The following is a 20227-nucleotide window of genomic DNA, read 5'->3' as shown; positions in this document are numbered from 1 at the left end:
CTCCCTGCTTGAACAAGGCTGTTACATTGGCTACTTTTCACTTCCCTCAAATAATTTGAATATTAAAAGAGGTTTGAAATGTCGTAGCCAGAGCCTGTACTGTCTGCTGCCTGGCTACCCTGCCCCCTGCAGGGCCCTGCACAGGGGAATGAGTGGGGACGTGGGCTGGGAGCAGCAACTGGCCTGCCCACTGGCCTTGGGGCTCCTGCTGCCAATCCTGAAGACCGAGAAGTGAAGCGAGAAAATGCCATTGCCGTACACGGTGTGTTATAGTTCAGGGGATCTCCGCACACACACGGGGAAATTGTGACTCCAAAAAATGGTTAGATTTGTGTTGGGTGGGAGGCTAAAGTTAAAAATCTGAATCCCAACCCCAACCCAACACTTGAGGTTTTAACGGAGACAGACCAGGGGGTGGTGAGCAGCCATTCTGCCCCCAGAAAGCAGGTCGGCACTTTAAATATGATAATGAGGCTAGAAGCCATGTGTTTTAGTTCAGGGAATCTATACACACACACACCCCCCGTGTTGTAATTCACTGAACTGTCCTTTTTTAACCCTTCAGTCATGACAGGGACGAGTTGATGGAGTTTGAGCAGTGCAGCGCAGACAGTGAAGCTGAAGAGGGGGAGCCATCAGATGAGCAGGGCAGTGTGCTGCATGAAGCAGATAGCTCTGATTGGGAGGATGAGAAACCTGAATCTCAAAACCCACTGAACAGTAAGTCTGTACACCCAATCTCGGGTCGTTACTAAATGTATACCTATGACTTTCTAAAATCAGATATTTAATTGAAGGATGTAAACAAGAGAAAATACCCAAGTACTTTAGAAAGATGAATAATGAAACTCTACAGTGCTTAGCGCCGCTCCAAGTCTGCCAACTCCCGGTGTCCACACTCCACAATCCTTTATCTTAAGGCGCCTAGTATACAAAGGGGAGGAAGTGATGCTTGAGGTGTATAGAGCTCGGGTCAGGCCCATCTGGAGCACTGCGTTCAGTTCCGGGCACAGGAAGGACATATTGGCCTTGGAGTCGTTGCAGTGCAGATTCCCCAGAACCATATCGGGCTAAAAGGGTTCAATTATGAAGACAATTTGCATAGACTTGGTCATTTAGGGGTGAGGGGTGATCTAATTGAGGATTATGGAGTAGATAAAGAAAAAAAATTCCCTCGTGAGTGAGTCAATAACTAGAGGACGTAGATTCAAAATCATTGGCAAAAGATCTAGAGCGGACATGAGGACAAATTGTTTCACTCAGTCTTGGGATCTGCAACGCTCTATCTGGAAAAGTGGTGGAATTTGATTCACTAAATTGTCGGGGGGCAGTGTGACTGGGGGCGCGGGGTGACTGGCGGGAGGGGGCAGTGTGACTGGGGGAGTTGCGGGGGGGCAGTGTGACTGGGGGAGGGGACAGTGTGACTGGGGGGGAGTGGGGGTGCTGTGTGATGTGAGGGGGGCAGTGTGACTGGGGGGGGCGGGGTGACTGGGGGGAGGGGGCAGTGTGACTGGGGGAGTTGCGGGGGGGCAGCGTGACTGGGGGAGGGGACAGTGTGACTGGGGGGGCGGGGTGACTGGGGGAGTTGCGGGGTGGCAGTGTGACTGGGGGAGGGGACAGTGTGACTGGGGGGGAGTGGGGGTGCTGTGTGATGTGAGGGGGGCAGTGTGACTGGGGGAGTTGGGGGGGGGGGGAGTGTGACTGGGGGGAGGGGGCAGTGTGACTGGGGGGGGTTTGGGGGGGCTGTGTAACGTGGGGGGGCAGTGTTACTGGGGGAGTTGGGGGGGCAGTGTGACTGGGGGGAGGGCGCAGTGTGACTGGGGGGGGCTGTGTGATGTGAGGGGGGCAGTGTGACTGGGGGTGGGGTTGGGGGTCTGTGTGAGTGGGGGTGCTGTGTGACGGGGTGGGGGGGGAGTGGGGGGGGCAGTGTGACTGCGGGGGAGGAAGTGAGGGGGAGTGTGACTGGCTCCAGTGTACGTTATTGTCCAATGATAACTATTGGTTTTAGTTGTGATGCTTTCCACGGTTGAATAACCTGATCACTGTCGAGGTTCACACATGATGAACGATCACAGAAGAGCTTTTTACTCCCTCCCCTGAAGGAAGAAGGCGGTGGGGAGAAAGTTAGTTTGCGGGGTGCCGCTAAGATTTGCCTGCAGTTAATGCAACAGGTGGGCTGCTGCATGATCTGAGTTGCAGGTTGGTGATGCAGCTGAGAAAATCCTGGAAACTGAGCTCGAACTCGTTTCTGGATGCACTTGTCCATTCTGATTATTGTGCCTCAGCTCTTCATAGAATCAGAGAATAGTACAGGGTAGAAGGAAGCCATTCAGCCCATCGAGTCTGCACCGGCTCTTTCGAAGAGCAATCCAATTAGTCCCCGCTCTTTCCCCATATACCTGCACTATTTTCTCCTTCAGGTATTTATCCAATTCTTCTTTGAATGTTACAATTGAATCTGTATTCATCAGACAGTGTATTTCAAATCCAAACCACTCACTGTGTAAAAATGGTTTTCCTCATGTGCCCTCTGCTTCTTTTGCCAATCAACTGAAATCTGGGCCCTGGCGTTATCGACTCTACCGCCACTGGGAACAGTTTCTCTTTATTTACTCTTATCAAACCATTCATGATTTTAAAATGTCCTCTTAACCTTCTCTGTTCTAACGATAACAACCCCAGCTTCTCCAGTCTATCCATATAACTGTAATCCCTCATCCCTGGAACTATTCTAGTAAATCTCTTCTGTACCCTTTCCACAGCCTTCACTATGCAAAACTAGTGTTTTTATAGGTTTAGCATAACTTCCTTGCTTTTTTTTACTCGGTACCTCTATTTATAAAGCCCAGGATCCCACATTAACTTCTTTGAACATAAGGACATAAGAAATAGGAGTAGGAGTCGGCCATTTGGCCCCTCGAGCCTGCTCCGACATTTAATGTCTGATCTGATCATGGACTCAGCTCCACTTCCCCGCCCGCTCCCCATAACTCTTTATTCCCTTATCGCTCAAAAATCTGACTATCTCTGCCTTAAATATATTCAACCACCCAGCCTCCACAGCTCTCTGGGGCAGAGAATTCCTCTAAGAGAAGAAATTTCTCCTCATCTCAGTTTTAAATGGGTGGCCCCTTATTCTGAGACTATGTCCCCTAGTTTTAGTTTCCCCTATGAGTGAAAATATCCTTTCTGCATCCACCTTGTCAAGTCTCTTCATTATTTTATATATTTTGATAAGATCACCTCATTCTTCTGAACTCCAATGAGTATAGGCCCAACCTACTCAACCTATCTTCATAAGTCAACTCCCTCATCTCCGGAATCAACCTAGTGAACCTTCTCTGAACAAGCTCCAATGCAAGTATATCCTTTCTTAAATACAGAGACCAAAACTGTACGCAGTACTCCAGGTGTGGCCTCACCAATACCCTGTACAGTTGTAGCAGGACTTCCCTGCTTTTATACTCCATGCCCCTTGCAATAAAGGCCAACATTCCATTTGCCTTCCTGATTACTTGCTGTACCTGCATACTAACTTTTTGTGTTTCATGCACAAGGATCCCCAGGTCTCTCTGTACTGCAGCACTTGGCAATTTTTCTCCATTTGAATTATAATTTGCTTTTCTATTTTTTCTGCCAAATTGGATAACCTCACATTTTCCCACATTATACTCCATCTGCCAAATTTTTGCCCACTCACTTAGCCTGTCTATATCCCTTTGCAGATTTCTTGTGTCCTCCTCACAATTTGCTTTCCCACCCATCTTTGTATCGTCAGCAAACTTGGCTACATTACATTCGGTCTCTTCATCCAAGTCATTAATATAGATTGTAAATAGTTGAGGCCCCAGCACCAATCCCTGCGGCACTAGTTACAGTTTGCCAACCGGAAAATGACCCATTTATCCCAACTCACTGTTTTCTGTTAATTAGCCAATCCTCTATCCATGCTAATATATTACCCCCAACCCCGTGAACTTTATCGTGTGCAGTAACCTTTTATGTGGCACCTTATCGAATGCCTTCTGGAAATCCAAATACACCACATCCACTGGTTTCCCCCTATCCACCCTGCTCGTTACATCCTCAAAGAACTCCAGCAAATTTGTCAAACATGATTTCCCTTTCATAAAACCATGTTGACTCTGCTTGGTTGAATCATGCTTTTCCAAATGTTTCCTAGTAATGGACCGCAGCATTTTCTCAGCGACAGATGTAGGCTAACTGGTCTATAGTTTCCTGCGATCTCTCTGCCTCCTTTTTTAAATAAGGGTGTTACATTTGCGGTTTTCCAATCTACTGGGACCTCCCCAGAATCCAGGGAATTTTGGTAGATTACAACCAATGCATCCACTAACTCTGCAGCCACTAAGACCCTAAGATTGTTTTAAGTTCCCCTCTCCCTATAGCCTCTTATTATTGGGATGTTTTTAGTGCCTTCTACCGTGAAGACCGATACAAAGTATTTGTTCAACGTCTCTGCCATTTCCTTGTTGCCCTGTCACCTTTAAAGATTTGTGCACAAACACCCCCAGGTGTCTCTTGCACCCCCTTTAACATTGTACAATTTAGCCTGCATTGTCTCTCCTCATTCTTCCCATCAAAATGTATCACCTCACACTTTTCTGCATTGAATTTCAGCTGCCATGTGTTTGCCCATTCCACCAGCCTGTCTCTGTCCTCTGGAAGTTTAGCATTATCCTCCTCACTGTTTCCTACACTTCCAAATTTTGTGTCACCTACAGATTTCACAGTTGTGCCCTGTAGCCCCCAAGCTGTTATTGTGAGAAAAACACAGGCTGTGTGCTTGGTGTCTGATTCAAGTAGACAATAGTTGCCGAGGAACATGTGAACATAGGAACAGAAGCATGCCGTTCAGCCCCTTGAGCCTGTTCCGCCATTCAATCAGAGCAGTACCTCAAATCAATTTATCTGTCTTCGATCCATAGCTCTTGATATTCATACCCAACAAAAATCAATCTCAGTCAGCCTCTGTCCTTTGCAGAGTTCTTCGAGAGTGTGAAAACCGAACTCCGAGATGGAATATCCAAATCCTCTGACCTGTCTGACTCTGATGATGTGGAGAAGGAATGCAGCATGCAGGTACCTGTTTTAGTACTCTGTCCATTCATGTACAGTTACCTTGTAATCAGAGACCGTGACACACTCCAACTACCTGACCCTCAGTCAGCCAGCAGCTCAGGGGAACTCACTGTTTTGCCAGCTTTGGCAGCTCCAATGATACCTATCAGTGCTATACAATTGCTGGGTGGTTTGGGGCAAAGTACTTGGTGCAGTGGGATTCAACACTGATCTGTATCGTGGGGCGGTGAGATTTAACACTGATCTGTATCGTGGGGCGGTGGGATTTAACACTGATCTGTATCGTGGGGCGGTGAGATTTAACACTGATCTGTATCGTGGGGCGGTGAGATTTAACACTGATCTGTATCGTAGGGCGGTGAGATTTAACACTGATCTGTACCGTGGGGCGGTGAGATTTAACACTGATCTGTACCGTGGCGCGGTGAGATTTAACACTGATCTGTATCGTGGGGCGGTGAGATTTAACACTGATCTGTATCGTAGGGCGGTGGGATTTAACACTGATCTGTACCGTGGGGCGGTGAGATTTAACACTGATCTGTACCGTGGGGCAGTGGGATTTAACACTGATCTGTATCGTGGAGCGGTGAGATTTAAACTGATCTGTATCGTGGGCCGTGGGATTTAACACTGATCTGTATTGTGGGGCGGTGGGATTTAACACTGATCTGTATCGTGGGGCGGTGAGATTTAACACTGATCTGTATCATGGGGCGGTGAGATTTAACACTGATCTGTATCGTGGGGCGGTGAGATTTAACACTGATCTGTATCGTGGGACGGTGGGTTTTAACACTGATCTGTATTGTGGGGCGGTGGAATTTAACACTGATCTGTACCGTGGGGCGGTGGGATTTAACACTGATCTGTATCGTGGGGCGGTGGGTTTTAACACTGATCTGTATTGTGGGGCGGTGGAATTTAACACTGATCTGTATCGTGGGGCGGTGAGATTTAACACTGATCTGTATTGTGGGGCGGTGGAATTTAACACTGATCTGTACCGTGGGGCGGTGAGATTTAACACTGATCTGTATTGTGGGGCGGTGGAATTTAACACTGATCTGTATCGTGGGGCGGTGAGATTTAACACTGATCTGTATCGTGAGGCGGTGAGATTTAACACTGATCTGTATCGTGGTGCGGTGAGATTTAACACTGATCTGTATCGTGGGGCGGTGGGATTTAACACTGATCTGTATTGTTGGGTGGTGAGATTTAACACTGATCTGTATTATGGGGCGGTGGGATTTAACACTGATCTGTATTGTTGGGTGGTGAGATTTAACACTGATCTGTATCGTGGGACGGTGAGATTTAACACTGATCTGTATCGTGGGGCGGTGAGATTTAACACTGATCTGTATCGTGGGGCGGTGGGATTTAACACTGATCTGTATCGTGGGGCGGTGAGATTTAAAACTGATCTGTATCGTGGGGCGGTGAGATTTAACACTGATCTGTATCGTGGGGCGGTGAGATTTAACACTGATCTGTATCGTGGGGTGGTGAGATTTAACACTGATCTGTATCGTGGGCCGGTGGGATTTAACACTGATCTGTATCGTGGGGCGGTGAGATTTAACACTGATCTGTATCGTGGGGCGGTGAGATTTAACACTGATCTGTATTGTGGGGCGGTGAGATTTAACACTGATCTGTATTGTGGGGCGGTGAGATTTAACACTGATCTGTATCGTGGGGCGGTGGGATTTAACACTGATCTGTATTGTGGGGCGGTGAGATTTAACACTGATCTGTATCGTGGGGCGGTGAGATTTAACACTGATCTGTATCGTGGGGCAGTGAGATTTAACACTGATCTGTATCGTGGGGCGGTGAGATTTAACACTGATCTGTATCGTGGGGCGGTGAGATTTAACACTGATCTGTATCGTGGGGCGGTGAGATTTAACACTGATCTGTATCGTGGGGCGGTGAGATTTAACACTGATCTGTATCGTGGGGCGGTGGGATTTAACACTGATCTGTATCGTGGGGCGGTGAGATTTAACACTGATCTGTATCGTGGGGCGGTGAGATTTAACACTGATCTGTATCGTGGGGCGGTGAGATTTAACACTGATCTGTATCGTGGGGCGGTGAGATTTAACACTGATCTGTATCGTGGGGCGGTGAGATTTAACACTGATCTGTATCGTGGGGCGGTGAGATTTAACACTGATCTGTATCGTGGGGCGGTGAGATTTAACACTGATCTGTATCGTGGGGCGGTGAGATTTAACACTGAACTGTATCGTGGGGCGGTGGGATTTAACACTGATCTGTATCGTAGGGCGGTGGGATTTAACACTGATCTGTATCGTGGGGCAGTGGGATTTAACACTGATCTGTATCGTGGGGCGGTGAGATTTAACACTGATCTGTACCGTGGGGCAGTGGGATTTAACACTGATCTGTATCGTGGGGCGGTGGGATTTAACACTGATCTGTACCGTGGGGCTGTGGGATTTAACACTGATCTGTACCGTGGGGCAATGGGATTTAACACTGATCTGTATCGTGGGGCGGTGGGATTTAACACTGATCTGTATCGTAGGGCGGTGGGATTTAACACTGATCTGTACCGTGGGGCAGTGGGATTTAACACTGATCTGTACCGTGGGGCAGTGGGATTTAACACTGATCTGTATCGTGCGGCGGTGAGATTTAACACTGATCTGTATCGTGGGGCGGTGGGATTTAACACTGATCTGTATCGTGGGGCGGTGAGATTTAACACTGATCTGTATCGTGGGGCGGTGAGATTTAACACTGATCTGTATTGTGGGGCGGTGAGATTTAACACTGATCTGTATCGTGGGGCGGTGAGATTAAACACTGATCTGTATCGTGGGGCGGTGAGATTTAACACTGATCTGTATCGTGGGGCGGTGAGATTTAACACTGATCTGTATTGTGGGGCGGTGGGATTTAACACTGATCTGTATCGTGGGGCGGTGAGATTTAACACTGATCTGTATCGTGGGGCAGTGAGATTTAACACTGATCTGTATTGTGGGGCGGTGGGATTTAACACTGATCTGTATCGTGGGGCGGTGAGATTTAACACTGATCTGTATCGTGGGGCAGTGGGATTTAACACTGATCTGTATTGTAGGGCGGTGAGATTTAACACTGATCTGTATCGTGGGGTGGTGAGATTTAACACTGATCTGTATCGTGGGGCGGTGAGATTTAACACTGATCTGTATCGTGGGGCGGTGAGATTTAACACTGATCTGTATCGTGGGGCGGTGAGATTTAACACTGATCTGTATTGTGGGGCGGTGGGATTTAACACTGATCTGTATTGTGGGGCGGTGAGATTTAACACTGATCTGTATCGTGGGGCGGTGAGATTTAACACTGATCTGTATTGTGGGGCGGTGAGATTTAACACTGATCTGTATCGTGGGGCGGTGAGATTTAACACTGATCTGTATCGTGGGGCGGTGAGATTTAACACTGATCTGTATCGTGGGGCGGTGGGATTTAACACTGATCTGTATCGTGGGGCGGTGAGATTTAACACTGATCTGTATCGTGGGGCGGTGGGATTTAACACTGATCTGTATCGTGGGGCGGTGAGATTTAACACTGATCTGTATCGTGGGGCGGTGAGATTTAACACTGATCTGTATCGTGGGGCGGTGGGATTTAACACTGATCTGTATCGTGGGGCGGTGAGATTTAACACTGATCTGTACCGTGGGGCGGTGAGATTTAACACTGATCTGTATCGTGGGGCGGTGAGATTTAACACTGATCTGTATCGTGGGGCGGTGAGATTTAACATTGATCTGTATCGTGGGGCGGTGGGATTTAACACTGATCTGTATCGTGGGGCGGTGAGATTTAACACTGATCTGTATCGTTGGGCGGTGAGATTTAACACTATTCTGTATCGTGGGGCGGTGGGATTTAACACTGATCTGTATCGTGGGGCGGTGGGATTTAACACTGATCTGTATCGTGGGGCGGTGAGATTTAACACTGATCTGTATCGTGGGGCGGTGAGATTTAACACTGATCTGTATCGTGGGGAGGTGAGATTTAACACTGATCTGTATCGTAGAGCGGCGAGATTTAACACTGATCTGTATCGTGGGGCGGTGAGATTTAACACTGATCTGTATCGTGGGGCGGTGGGATTTAACACTGATCTGTATCGTGGGGAGGTGAGATTTAACACTGATCTGTATCGTGGGGCGGTGCGATTTAACACTGATCTGTATCGTGGGGCAGTGGGATTTAACACTGATCTGTATTGTGGGGCGGTGAGATTTAACACTGATCTGTATCGTGGGGCGGTGAGATTTAACACTGATCTGTATCGTGGGGCGGTGGGATTTAACACTGATCTGTATCGTGGGGCAGTGGGATTTAACACTGATCTGTATCGTGGGGCGGTGAGATTTAACACTGATCTGTATCGTAGGGCGGTGGGATTTAACACTGATCTGTATCGTGGGGCAGTGGGATTTAACACTGATCTGTATCGTGGGGCGGTGAGATTTAACACTGATCTGTATTGTGGGGCGGTGGGATTTAACACTGATCTGTATCGTGGGGCGGTGAGATTTAACACTGATCTGTATCGTGGGGCGGTGAGATTTAACACTGATCTGTATTGTGGGGCGGTGGGATTTAACACTGATCTGTATCGTGGGGCGGTGAGATTTAACACTGATCTGTATCGTGGGGCAGTGGGATTTAACACTGATCTGTATTGTGGGGCGGTGAGATTTAACACTGATCTGTATCGTGGGGTGGTGAGATTTAACACTGATCTGTATCGTGGGGCGGTGAGATTTAACACTGATCTGTATCGTGGGGCGGTGAGATTTAACACTGATCTGTATCGTGGGGTGGTGAGATTTAACACTGATCTGTATCGTGGGACGGTGAGATTTAACACTGATCTGTATCGTGGGGCGGTGAGATTTAACACTGATCTGTATCGTGGGGTGGTGGGATTTAACACTGACCTGTATTCAGGGGCGGTGAGATTTAACACTGATCTGTATCGTGGGGCGGTGAGATTTAAACTGATCTGTATCGTGGAGTGGTGAGATTTAACACAGATCTGTATCGTGGGGCGGTGGGATGTAACACTGATCTGTATCGTGGGGCGATGGGATTTAACACTGATCTGTATCGTGGGGCGGTGGGATTTAACACTGATCTGCACCGTGGGGCGGTGAGATTTAACACTGATCTGTATCGTGGGGCGGTGGGATTTAACACTGATCTGTATCGTGGGGCGGTGGGATTTAACACTGATCTGTATCGTGGGGCGGTGGGATTTAACACTGATCTGTATCGTGTGGCGGTGAGATTTAACACTGATCTGTATCGTGGGGCGGTGAGATTTAACACTGATCTGTATCGTGTGGCGGTGAGATTTAACACTGATCTGTATCGTGGGACGGTGGGATTTAACACTGATCTGTATCGTGGGACGGTGGGATTTAACACTGATCTGTATTGTGGGGCGGTGAGATTTAACACTGATCTGTATCGTGGGGCGGTGAGATTTAACACTGATCTGTATCGTGGGGCGGTGAGATTTAACACTGATCTGTATCGTGGGGCGGTGGGATTTAACACTGATCTGTATCGTGGGGCGGTGGGATTTAACACTGATCTGTATCGTAGGGCGGTGGGATTTAACACTGATCTGTACCGTGGGGCAGTGGGATTTAACACTGATCTGTATCGTGCGGCGGTGAGATTTAACACTGATCTGTATCGTGGGGCGGTGAGATTTAACACTGATCTGTATCGTGGGGCGGTGAGATTTAACACTGATCTGTATTGTGGGGCGGTGAGATTTAACACTGATCTGTATCGTGCGGCGGTGAGATTTAACACTGATCTGTATCGTGGGGCGGTGAGATTAAACACTGATCTGTATCGTGGGGCGGTGAGATTTAACACTGATCTGTATTGTGGGGCGGTGGGATTTAACACTGATCTGTATCGTGGGGCGGTGAGATTTAACACTGATCTGTATCGTGGGGCAGTGAGATTTAACACTGATCTGTATTGTGGGGCGGTGGGATTTAACACTGATCTGTATCGTGGGGCGGTGAGATTTAACACTGATCTGTATCGTGGGGCAGTGGGATTTAACACTGATCTGTACCGTGGGGCAGTGGGATTTAACACTGATCTGTATCGTGGGGCGGTGGGATTTAACACTGATCTGTATCGTAGGGCGGTGGGATTTAACACTGATCTGTACCGTGGGGCAGTGGGATTTAACACTGATCTGTCCGTGGGGCAGTGGGATTTAACACTGATCTGTATCGTGCGGCGGTGAGATTTAACACTGATCTGTATCGTGGGGCGGTGGGATTTAACACTGATCTGTATCGTGGGGCGGTGAGATTTAACACTGATCTGTATCGTGGGGCGGTGAGATTTAACACTGATCTGTATTGTGGGGCGGTGAGATTTAACACTGATCTGTATCGTGGGGCGGTGAGATTAAACACTGATCTGTATCGTGGGGCGGTGAGATTTAACACTGATCTGTATTGTGGGGCGGTGGGATTTAACACTGATCTGTATCGTGGGGCGGTGAGATTTAACACTGATCTGTATCGTGGGACAGTGAGATTTAACACTGATCTGTATTGTGGGGCGGTGGGATTTAACACTGATCTGTATCGTGGGGCGGTGAGATTTAACACTGATCTGTATCGTGGGGCAGTGGGATTTAACACTGATCTGTATTGTGGGGCGGTGAGATTTAACACTGATCTGTATCGTGGGGTGGTGAGATTTAACACTGATCTGTATCGTGGGGCGGTGGGATTTAACACTGATCTGTATCGTGGGGCGGTGAGATTTAACACTGATCTGTATCGTGGGGCGGTGAGATTTAACACTGATCTGTATTGTGGGGCGGTGAGATTTAACACTGATCTGTATCGTGGGGCGGTGAGATTAAACACTGATCTGTATCGTGGGGCGGTGAGATTTAACACTGATCTGTATTGTGGGGCGGTGGGATTTAACACTGATCTGTATCGTGGGGCGGTGAGATTTAACACTGATCTGTATCGTGGGACAGTGAGATTTAACACTGATCTGTATTGTGGGGCGGTGGGATTTAACACTGATCTGTATCGTGGGGCGGTGAGATTTAACACTGATCTGTATCGTGGGGCAGTGGGATTTAACACTGATCTGTATTGTGGGGCGGTGAGATTTAACACTGATCTGTATCGTGGGGTGGTGAGATTTAACACTGATCTGTATCGTGGGGCGGTGAGATTTAACACTGATCTGTATCGTGGGGCGGTGAGATTTAACACTGATCTGTATCGTGGGGTGGTGAGATTTAACACTGATCTGTATCGTGGGACGGTGAGATTTAACACTGATCTGTATCGTGGGGCGGTGAGATTTAACACTGATCTGTATCGTGGGGCGGTGGGATTTAACACTGACCTGTATCGTGGGGCGGTGAGATTTAACACTGATCTGTATCGTGGGGCGGTGAGATTTAAACTGATCTGTATCGTGGAGTGGTGAGATTTAACACAGATCTGTATCGTGGGGCGGTGAGATTTAACACTGATCTGTACCGTGGGGCAGTGGGATTTAACACTGATCTGTATCGTGCGGCGGTGAGATTTAACACTGATCTGTATCGTGGGGCGGTGGGATTTAACACTGATCTGTATCGTGGGGCGGTGAGATTTAACACTGATCTGTATCGTGGGGCGGTGAGATTTAACACTGATCTGTATTGTGGGGCGGTGAGATTTAACACTGATCTGTATCGTGGGGCGGTGAGATTAAACACTGATCTGTATCGTGGGGCGGTGAGATTTAACACTGATCTGTATTGTGGGGCGGTGGGATTTAACACTGATCTGTATCGTGGGGCGGTGAGATTTAACACTGATCTGTATCGTGGGGCAGTGAGATTTAACACTGATCTGTATTGTGGGGCGGTGGGATTTAACACTGATCTGTATCGTGGGGCGGTGAGATTTAACACTGATCTGTATCGTGGGGCGGTGAGATTTAACACTGATCTGTATCGTGGGGCGGTGAGATTTAACACTGATCTGTATCGTGGGACGGTGAGATTTAACACTGATCTGTATCGTGGGGCGGTGGGATTTAACACTGATCTGTATCGTGGGGCGGTGGGATTTAACACTGATCTGTATCGTGGGGCGGTGGGATTTAACACTGATCTGTATCGTGGGGCGGTGAGATTTAACACTGATCTGTATCGTGGGGCGGTGAGATTTAACACTGATCTGTATCGTGGGGCGGTGAGATTTAACACTGATCTGTATCGTGGGGCGGTGAGATTTAACACTGATCTGTATCGTGGGGCGGTGAGATTAAACACTGATCTGTACCGTGGGGCAGTGGGATTTAACACTGATCTGTATCGTGCGGCGGTGAGATTTAACACTGATCTGTATCGTGGGGCGGTGGGATTTAACACTGATCTGTATCGTGGGGCGGTGAGATTTAACACTGATCTGTATCGTGGGGCGGTGAGATTTAACACTGATCTGTATCGTGGGGCGGTGAGATTAAACACTGATCTGTATCGTGGGACGGTGAGATTTAACACTGATCTGTATCGTGGGGCGGTGAGATTTAACACTGATCTGTATCGTGGGGCAGTGAGATTTAACACTGATCTGTATTGTGGGGCGGTGGGATTTAACACTGATCTGTATCGTGGGGCGGTGAGATTTAACACTGATCTGTATCGTGGGGCGGTGAGATTTAAACTGATCTGTATCGTGGAGCGGTGAGATTTAACACAGATCTGTATCGTGGGGCGGTGGGATGTAACACTGATCTGTATCGTGGGGCGGTGGGATTTAACACTGATCTGTATCGTGGGGCGGTGGGATTTAACACTGATCTGTATCGTGGGGCGGTGAGATTAACACTGATCTGTATCGTGGGGCGGTGAGATTTAACACTGATCTGTATCGTGGGGCGGTGAGATTTAACACTGATCTGTATCGTGGGGCGGTGGGATTTAACACTGATCTGTATCGTGGGGCGGTGGGATTTAACACTGATCTGTATCGTGGGGCGGTGGGATTTAACACTGATCTGTATCGTGGGGCGGTGGGATTTAACACTGATCTGTATCGTGGGGCGGTGAGATTTAACACTGATCTGTATCGTGGGGCGGTGAGATTTAACACTGATCTGTATCGTGGGGCGGTGGGATTTAACACTGATCTGTATCGTGGGGCGGTGGGATTTAACACTGATCTGTATCGTGGGGCGGTGGGATTTAACACTGATCTGTATCGTGGGGCGGTGGGATTTAACACTGATCTGTATCGTGGGGCGGTGGGATTTAACACTGATCTGTATCGTGGGGCGGTGAGATTTAACACTGATCTGTATCGTGGGGCGGTGGGATTTAACACTGATCTGTATCGTGGGGCGGTGAGATTTAACACTGATCTGTATCGTGGGGCGGTGGGATTTAACACTGATCTGTATCGTGGGGCGGTGGGATTTAACACTGATCTGTATTGTGGGGCGGTGAGATTTAACACTGATCTGTATTGTGGGGCGGTGAGATTTAACACTGATCTGTATCGTGGGGCAGTGGGATTTAACACTGATCTGTATCGTGGGGCGGTGGGATTTAACACTGATCTGTATCGTGGGGCGGTGAGATTTAACACTGATCTGTATCGTGGGGCGGTGGGATTTAACACTGATCTGTATTGTGGGGCGGTGGGATTTAACACTGATCTGTATCGTGGGGCGGTGGGATTTAACACCGATCTGTATCGTGGGGCGGTGAGATTTAACACTGATCTGTACCTTGAGTCGGTGGGATTTAACACTGATCTGTATCGTGGGGCGGTGAGATTTAACACTGATCTGTAGTGTGGGGCGGTGGGATTTAACACTGATCTGTATCGTGGGGCGGTGAGATTTAACACTGATCTGTACCGTGGGGCGGTGAGATTTAACACTGATCTGTATCGTGGGGCGGTGAGATTTAACACTGATCTGTAGTGTGGGGCGGTGGGATTTAACATTGATCTGTATTGTGGGGCGGTGAGCTTTAACACTGATCTGTATCGTGGGGCGGTGAGATTTAACACTGATCTGTATTGTGGGGCGGTGAGATTTAACACTGATCTGTATCGTGGGGCGGTGGGATTTAACACTGATCTGTATTGTGGGGCGTTGGGATTTAACACTGATCTGTATTGTGGGGCGGTGAGATTTAACTCTGATCTGCATCGTGGGGCAGTGGGATTTAACACTGATCTGTATCGTGGCGTGGTGAGATTTAACACTGATCTGTACCGTGGGGCGGTGGGATTTAACACTGATCTGTATCGTGGGGCAGTGGGATTTAACACTGATCTGTATCGTGGGGCGGTGGGTTTTAACACTGATCTGTATCGTGTGGCGGTGAGATTTAACACTGATCTGTATCGTGTGGCGGTGAGATTTAACACTATTCTGTATCGTGGGGCGGTGAGATTTAACACTGATCTGTATCGTGGGGCGGTGAGATTTAACACTGATCTGTACCGTGGGGCGGTGAGATTTAACACTGATCTGTATCGTGGGGCGGTGAGATTTAACACTGATCTGTATCGTCCGGCGGTGAGATTTAACACTGATCTGTATCGTGGGGCGGTGGGATTTAACACTGATCTGTATCGTGCGGCGGTGGGATTTAACATTGATCTGTATCGTGGGGTGGTGGGATTTAACACTGATCTGTATCGTGGGGCGGTGAGATTTAACACTGATCTGCATCGTGGGGCGGTGAGATTTAACACTGATCTGTATCGTGGGGCGGTGGGATTTAACACTGATCTGTATCGTGGGGCGGTGAGATTTAAACTGATCTGTATCGTGGGGCGGTGAGATTTAACACTGATCTGTATCGTGGGGCGGTGGGATTTAAACTGATCTGTATCGTGGGGCGGTGAGATTTAACACTGATCTGTATCGTGGGGCGGTGGGCTTTAAACTGATCTGTATCGTGGGGCGGTGAGATTTAACACTGATCTGTATCGTGGGGCGGTGGGATTTAAACTGATCTGTATCGTGGGGCGGTGAGATTTAACACTGATCTGTATCGTGGGGCGGTGGGATTTAAACTGATCTGTATCGTGGGGCGGTGAGATTTAACACTGATCTGTATCGTGAGGCGGTGGGATTTAACACTGATCTGTATCGTGGCGTGGTGAGATTTAACACTGATCTGTACCGTGGGGCGGTGGGATTTAACACTGATCTGTATCGTGGGGCAGTGGGATTTAACACTGATCTGTATCGAGGCGTGGTGAGATTTAACACTGATCTGTATCGTGGGGCGGTGAGATTTAAACTGATCTGTATCGTGGGGCGCTGGGATTTAACACTGATCTGTATCGTGGGGCGGTGAGATTTAACACTGATCTGTATCGTGGGGCGGTGAGATTTAACACTGATCTGTATCGTGGGGCGGTGGGTTTTAACACTGATCTGTATTGTGTGGCGGTGAGATTTAACACTATTCTGTATCGTGGGGCGGTGAGATTTAACACTGATCTGTATCGTGGGGCGGTGAGATTTAAACTGATCTGTATCGTGGGGCGATGAGATTTAACACTAATCTGTATTGTGGGGCGGTGGGATTTAACACTGATCTGTATTGTGGGGCGGTGGGATTTAACACTGATCTGTATCGTGGGGCGGAGAGATTTCAAGTGATCTCTATCATGTGGCGGTGAGATTTCAAGTGATCTGTATCATGTGGCGGTGGGATTTAACACTGATCTGTATCGTGGGGCAGTGGGATTTAACACTGATCTGTACCGTGGGGCGGTGAGATTTAACACTGATCTGTATCGTGGGGCGGTGAGATTAACACTGATCTGTATCGTGGGGCGGTGAGATTTAACACTGATCTGTATCGTGGGGCGGTGAGATTTAACACTGATCTGTATCGTGGGGCGGTGGGATTTAACACTGATCTGTATCGTGGGGCGGTGAGATTTAACACTGATCTGTATCGTGGGGCAGTGGGACTCAGCATTGTGCTCGTGATTCCACACTCACAGCATTGAGAGACTATGGGTCCGAAAGTGGTGGACTTTCCGTGCGCTGCTCGGCGGTCTCCCTGGTTTCTGGGTGCTCTCCTGCCGAGCAAGTTTGGTGAAGTGGTCCCGCCGGCGGGGGGAGAGGACCGCTGGGTACTGTCCGCTGACGTGCGCCGGCGTGCAACGTTAACAAGCGTCCTCCCGCCCGCTGTGTTGCCAGTTTGGTCCTGGTGTCCCTCAGCTCCAGCAGGCGGAAAGGTCGCTGTGTGGAGGCAGGTCTTACCTCAGCGGTGAGCATGAAGACCGGCCAAAAAAGGTTAGAGCACTTTTCTTTCTTTCTTTTGCAGAGATTTAGGTGGATGGGGTCCCCTGAAGGGTTTCTGGTGGGCTTTTTTTGTTTTGAAAATATTTTATTTTATCAGTTTTCCCCCCCCACCCCCGGGTCCGACTTTATCTTCGGCGTTACTTTGCCAAGGATCGCATTTGCCACCCAGAATGGGCGTGCAAGGCCCATTTTTGCCGCTGGGCGGTCTTTCCCACATTTTTTCATTAAACTTGCGCCCAAAGTACCATCAGGATCTTTGGGTGGGACCTAGCTTTCACCAAACTCGGGCCCTGGGGAGGGACAGTACCCAGTAGTGCACCTGTTATGGGTAGCATTGAGTAACAGGCCTGCATCCTCGATAGAAGATAGTGTAAAAGACAATCCGTTCCTGTGGCTAAAAACATCTCTATTGCAATTCTCTGGTCCATTGCCAGGCTGCAGTGATACAAAAGTAGAAACATAGGATCAGGAGTGGGCCATTCTGCTCCTCAAGTTTGTTCCACTGCTAAATTTGATCATGTCTGATCGGTCGGTACCTTGACTCCAAATTGACCCCCAGCCTCGAGAGCTTTTTGGGGGAGACTGTTCTGGATTTCCACTACCCTTTGTGTGTAGAAGTGCTTTCTGACATCCCCCTTGAATGGCCTGGCTCTAATTTTATGCCCCTTGTTGTGCACTGTCCCACCAGATTAAATCATTTCTCTTTCTCTCTACCCTACCCAACACTTTCATCATCTGAAACACTTCAATTGGTTCACCCCTTAATCTTCTATATTCACGGGAATACAAGCCTAGTCTATGCAACCTGGCCTCACAGTTTAACCCTTTTAGTCCTGCTACCATTCTTCTGAATCTATGCGGTACCCCTTCCATGACTAATATCTCCTTCCTGAGGTGGGATGCCCAGAACTGAGTGCAGTGCTCTAGGTGGGGTAACTTTGATGGTATGAGATGTCAACTGGCCAGGATAGACTGGCGAATGATACTTAAAGGATTGATGGTGGATAGGCAATGCAAACATTTAAAGATCACATGGATGAACTTCAACAATTGTACATCCCTGTCTGGCGTAAAAATAAAACGGGGAAGGTGGCTCAACCGTGGCTAACCAGGGAAATTAAATCCAAGGAAGAGGCATATAAATTGGCCAGAAAAAGCAGCAAAGCTGAGGACTGGGAGGAATTTAGAATTCAGCAGAGGAGGATAAAGGATTTAATTAAGAGGGGGTAAATAGAGTATGAGAGGAAGCTTGCAGGGAACATAAAAACTGACTGCAAAAGCTTCTATATATATATCTGTGGCGAAAAAGATTAGTGAAGACAAATGTAGGTCCCTTGCAGTCAGAATCAGGTGAATTTATAATGGGGAACAAAGAAATGGCAGACCAATTGAACAAATACTTTGGTTCTGTCTTCACTGAGGAAGACACAAATAACCTTCCGGAAATACTAGGGGACCGAGGATCTAGTGATAAGGAGGAAATGAAGGAAATCCTTATTAGTCAGGAAATTGTGTTCGGGAAATTGATGGGATTGAAGGCCGATAAATCCCCAGGGCCTGATAGTCTGCATCCCAGACTACTTAAGGAAGTGGCCCCAGAAATAGTGGATGCATTGGTGGTCATTTTCCAACATTCTATAGCTTCTGGATCAGTTTTCCTATGGATTGGAGGGTAGCTAATGTAACCCCACTTTTTAAAAAAGGAGGGAAAGAGAAAACAGAGAATTATAGACCGGTTAGCCTGACATCGGTAGTGGGGAAAATGTTGGAATCAATTATTAAAGATGTAATAGCAACGCATTTGGAAAGCAATGACCGGATCGGTCCAAGTCAGCATGGATTTATGAAAGGGAAATCATGCTTGACAAATCTTCTAGAATTTTTTGAGGATGTAACTAGTAGAGTGGACAAGGGAGAAACAGTGGATAATGGTGTATTTGGACTTTCAAAAGGCTTTTGACAAGGTCCCACACAAGAGATTCGTGTGCAAAATTAAAGCACATGGTATTGGGGGTAATATATTGACGTGGATTGAGAACTGGTTGACAGACAGGAAGCAAAGAGTCGGGATAAACGGGTCTTTTCAGAATGGCAGGCAGTGACTTGTGGGGTACCGCAAGGTTCAGTGCTGGGCCCCCAGCTATTTACAATATACATTAATGATTTAGACAAAGGAATTAAATGTAATATCTCCAAGTTTGCAGATGACACTAAGCTGGGTGGCAGTGTGAGCTGTGAGGAGGATGCTAAGAGGCTGCAGGGTGACTTGGACAGGTTAGGTGAGTGGGTAAATGCATGGCAGATGCAGTATAATGTAGATAAATGTGAGGTTATCCACTTCGGTGGCAAAAACAGGAAGGCAGAATATTATCTGAATGGTGACAGATTAGGAAAAGGGGAGGTGCAACGAGACCTGGGTGTCATGGTACATCAGTCATTGAAAGTTGGCATACAGGTACAGCAGGCGGTGAAGAAGGCAAATGGCATGTTGGCCTTCATAGCGAGAGGATTTGAGTATAGAGCAGGAAGGTCTTACTGCAGTTGTACAGGGCCGTGGTGAGGCCACACTTTGAATATTGTGTTCAGATTTTGTCTCCTAATCTGAGGAAGGACATCCTTGCTATTGAGGGAGTGCAGCAAGAGTTCACCAGACTGATTCCCGGGATGGCAGGCCTGATATATGAAGAAAGACTGGATCGACTAGGCTTATATTCACTGGAATTTA

At 47.9% G+C, this 20227-nt stretch overlaps 1 protein-coding gene across 3 annotated transcripts in view; it reads left to right on the top strand.

The window, feature by feature from the left end:
- The window catches only part of LOC139280923 (lysine-specific demethylase 7B-like), a 458954-nt gene that overhangs the window by 196872 nt on the left and 241855 nt on the right, over nucleotides 1-20227 (top strand). For all 3 annotated transcript variants that reach the window (XM_070900731.1, XM_070900732.1, XM_070900733.1), the window contains 2 exons: nucleotides 566-720; nucleotides 5006-5103. In XM_070900731.1, coding sequence (XP_070756832.1) covers nucleotides 566-720; nucleotides 5006-5103 — 253 coding nt within the window. The remainder of the gene's footprint in view (nucleotides 1-565; nucleotides 721-5005; nucleotides 5104-20227) is intronic.

This window comes from Pristiophorus japonicus, chromosome 15 (assembly GCF_044704955.1).
Source record: "Pristiophorus japonicus isolate sPriJap1 chromosome 15, sPriJap1.hap1, whole genome shotgun sequence".
In the NCBI taxonomy this organism is placed as follows: domain Eukaryota; kingdom Metazoa; phylum Chordata; class Chondrichthyes; family Pristiophoridae; genus Pristiophorus; species Pristiophorus japonicus.
The sequence above is the reverse complement of the archived record's forward strand: the minus strand, read 5'-3'. Positions and strand labels throughout refer to the sequence as shown.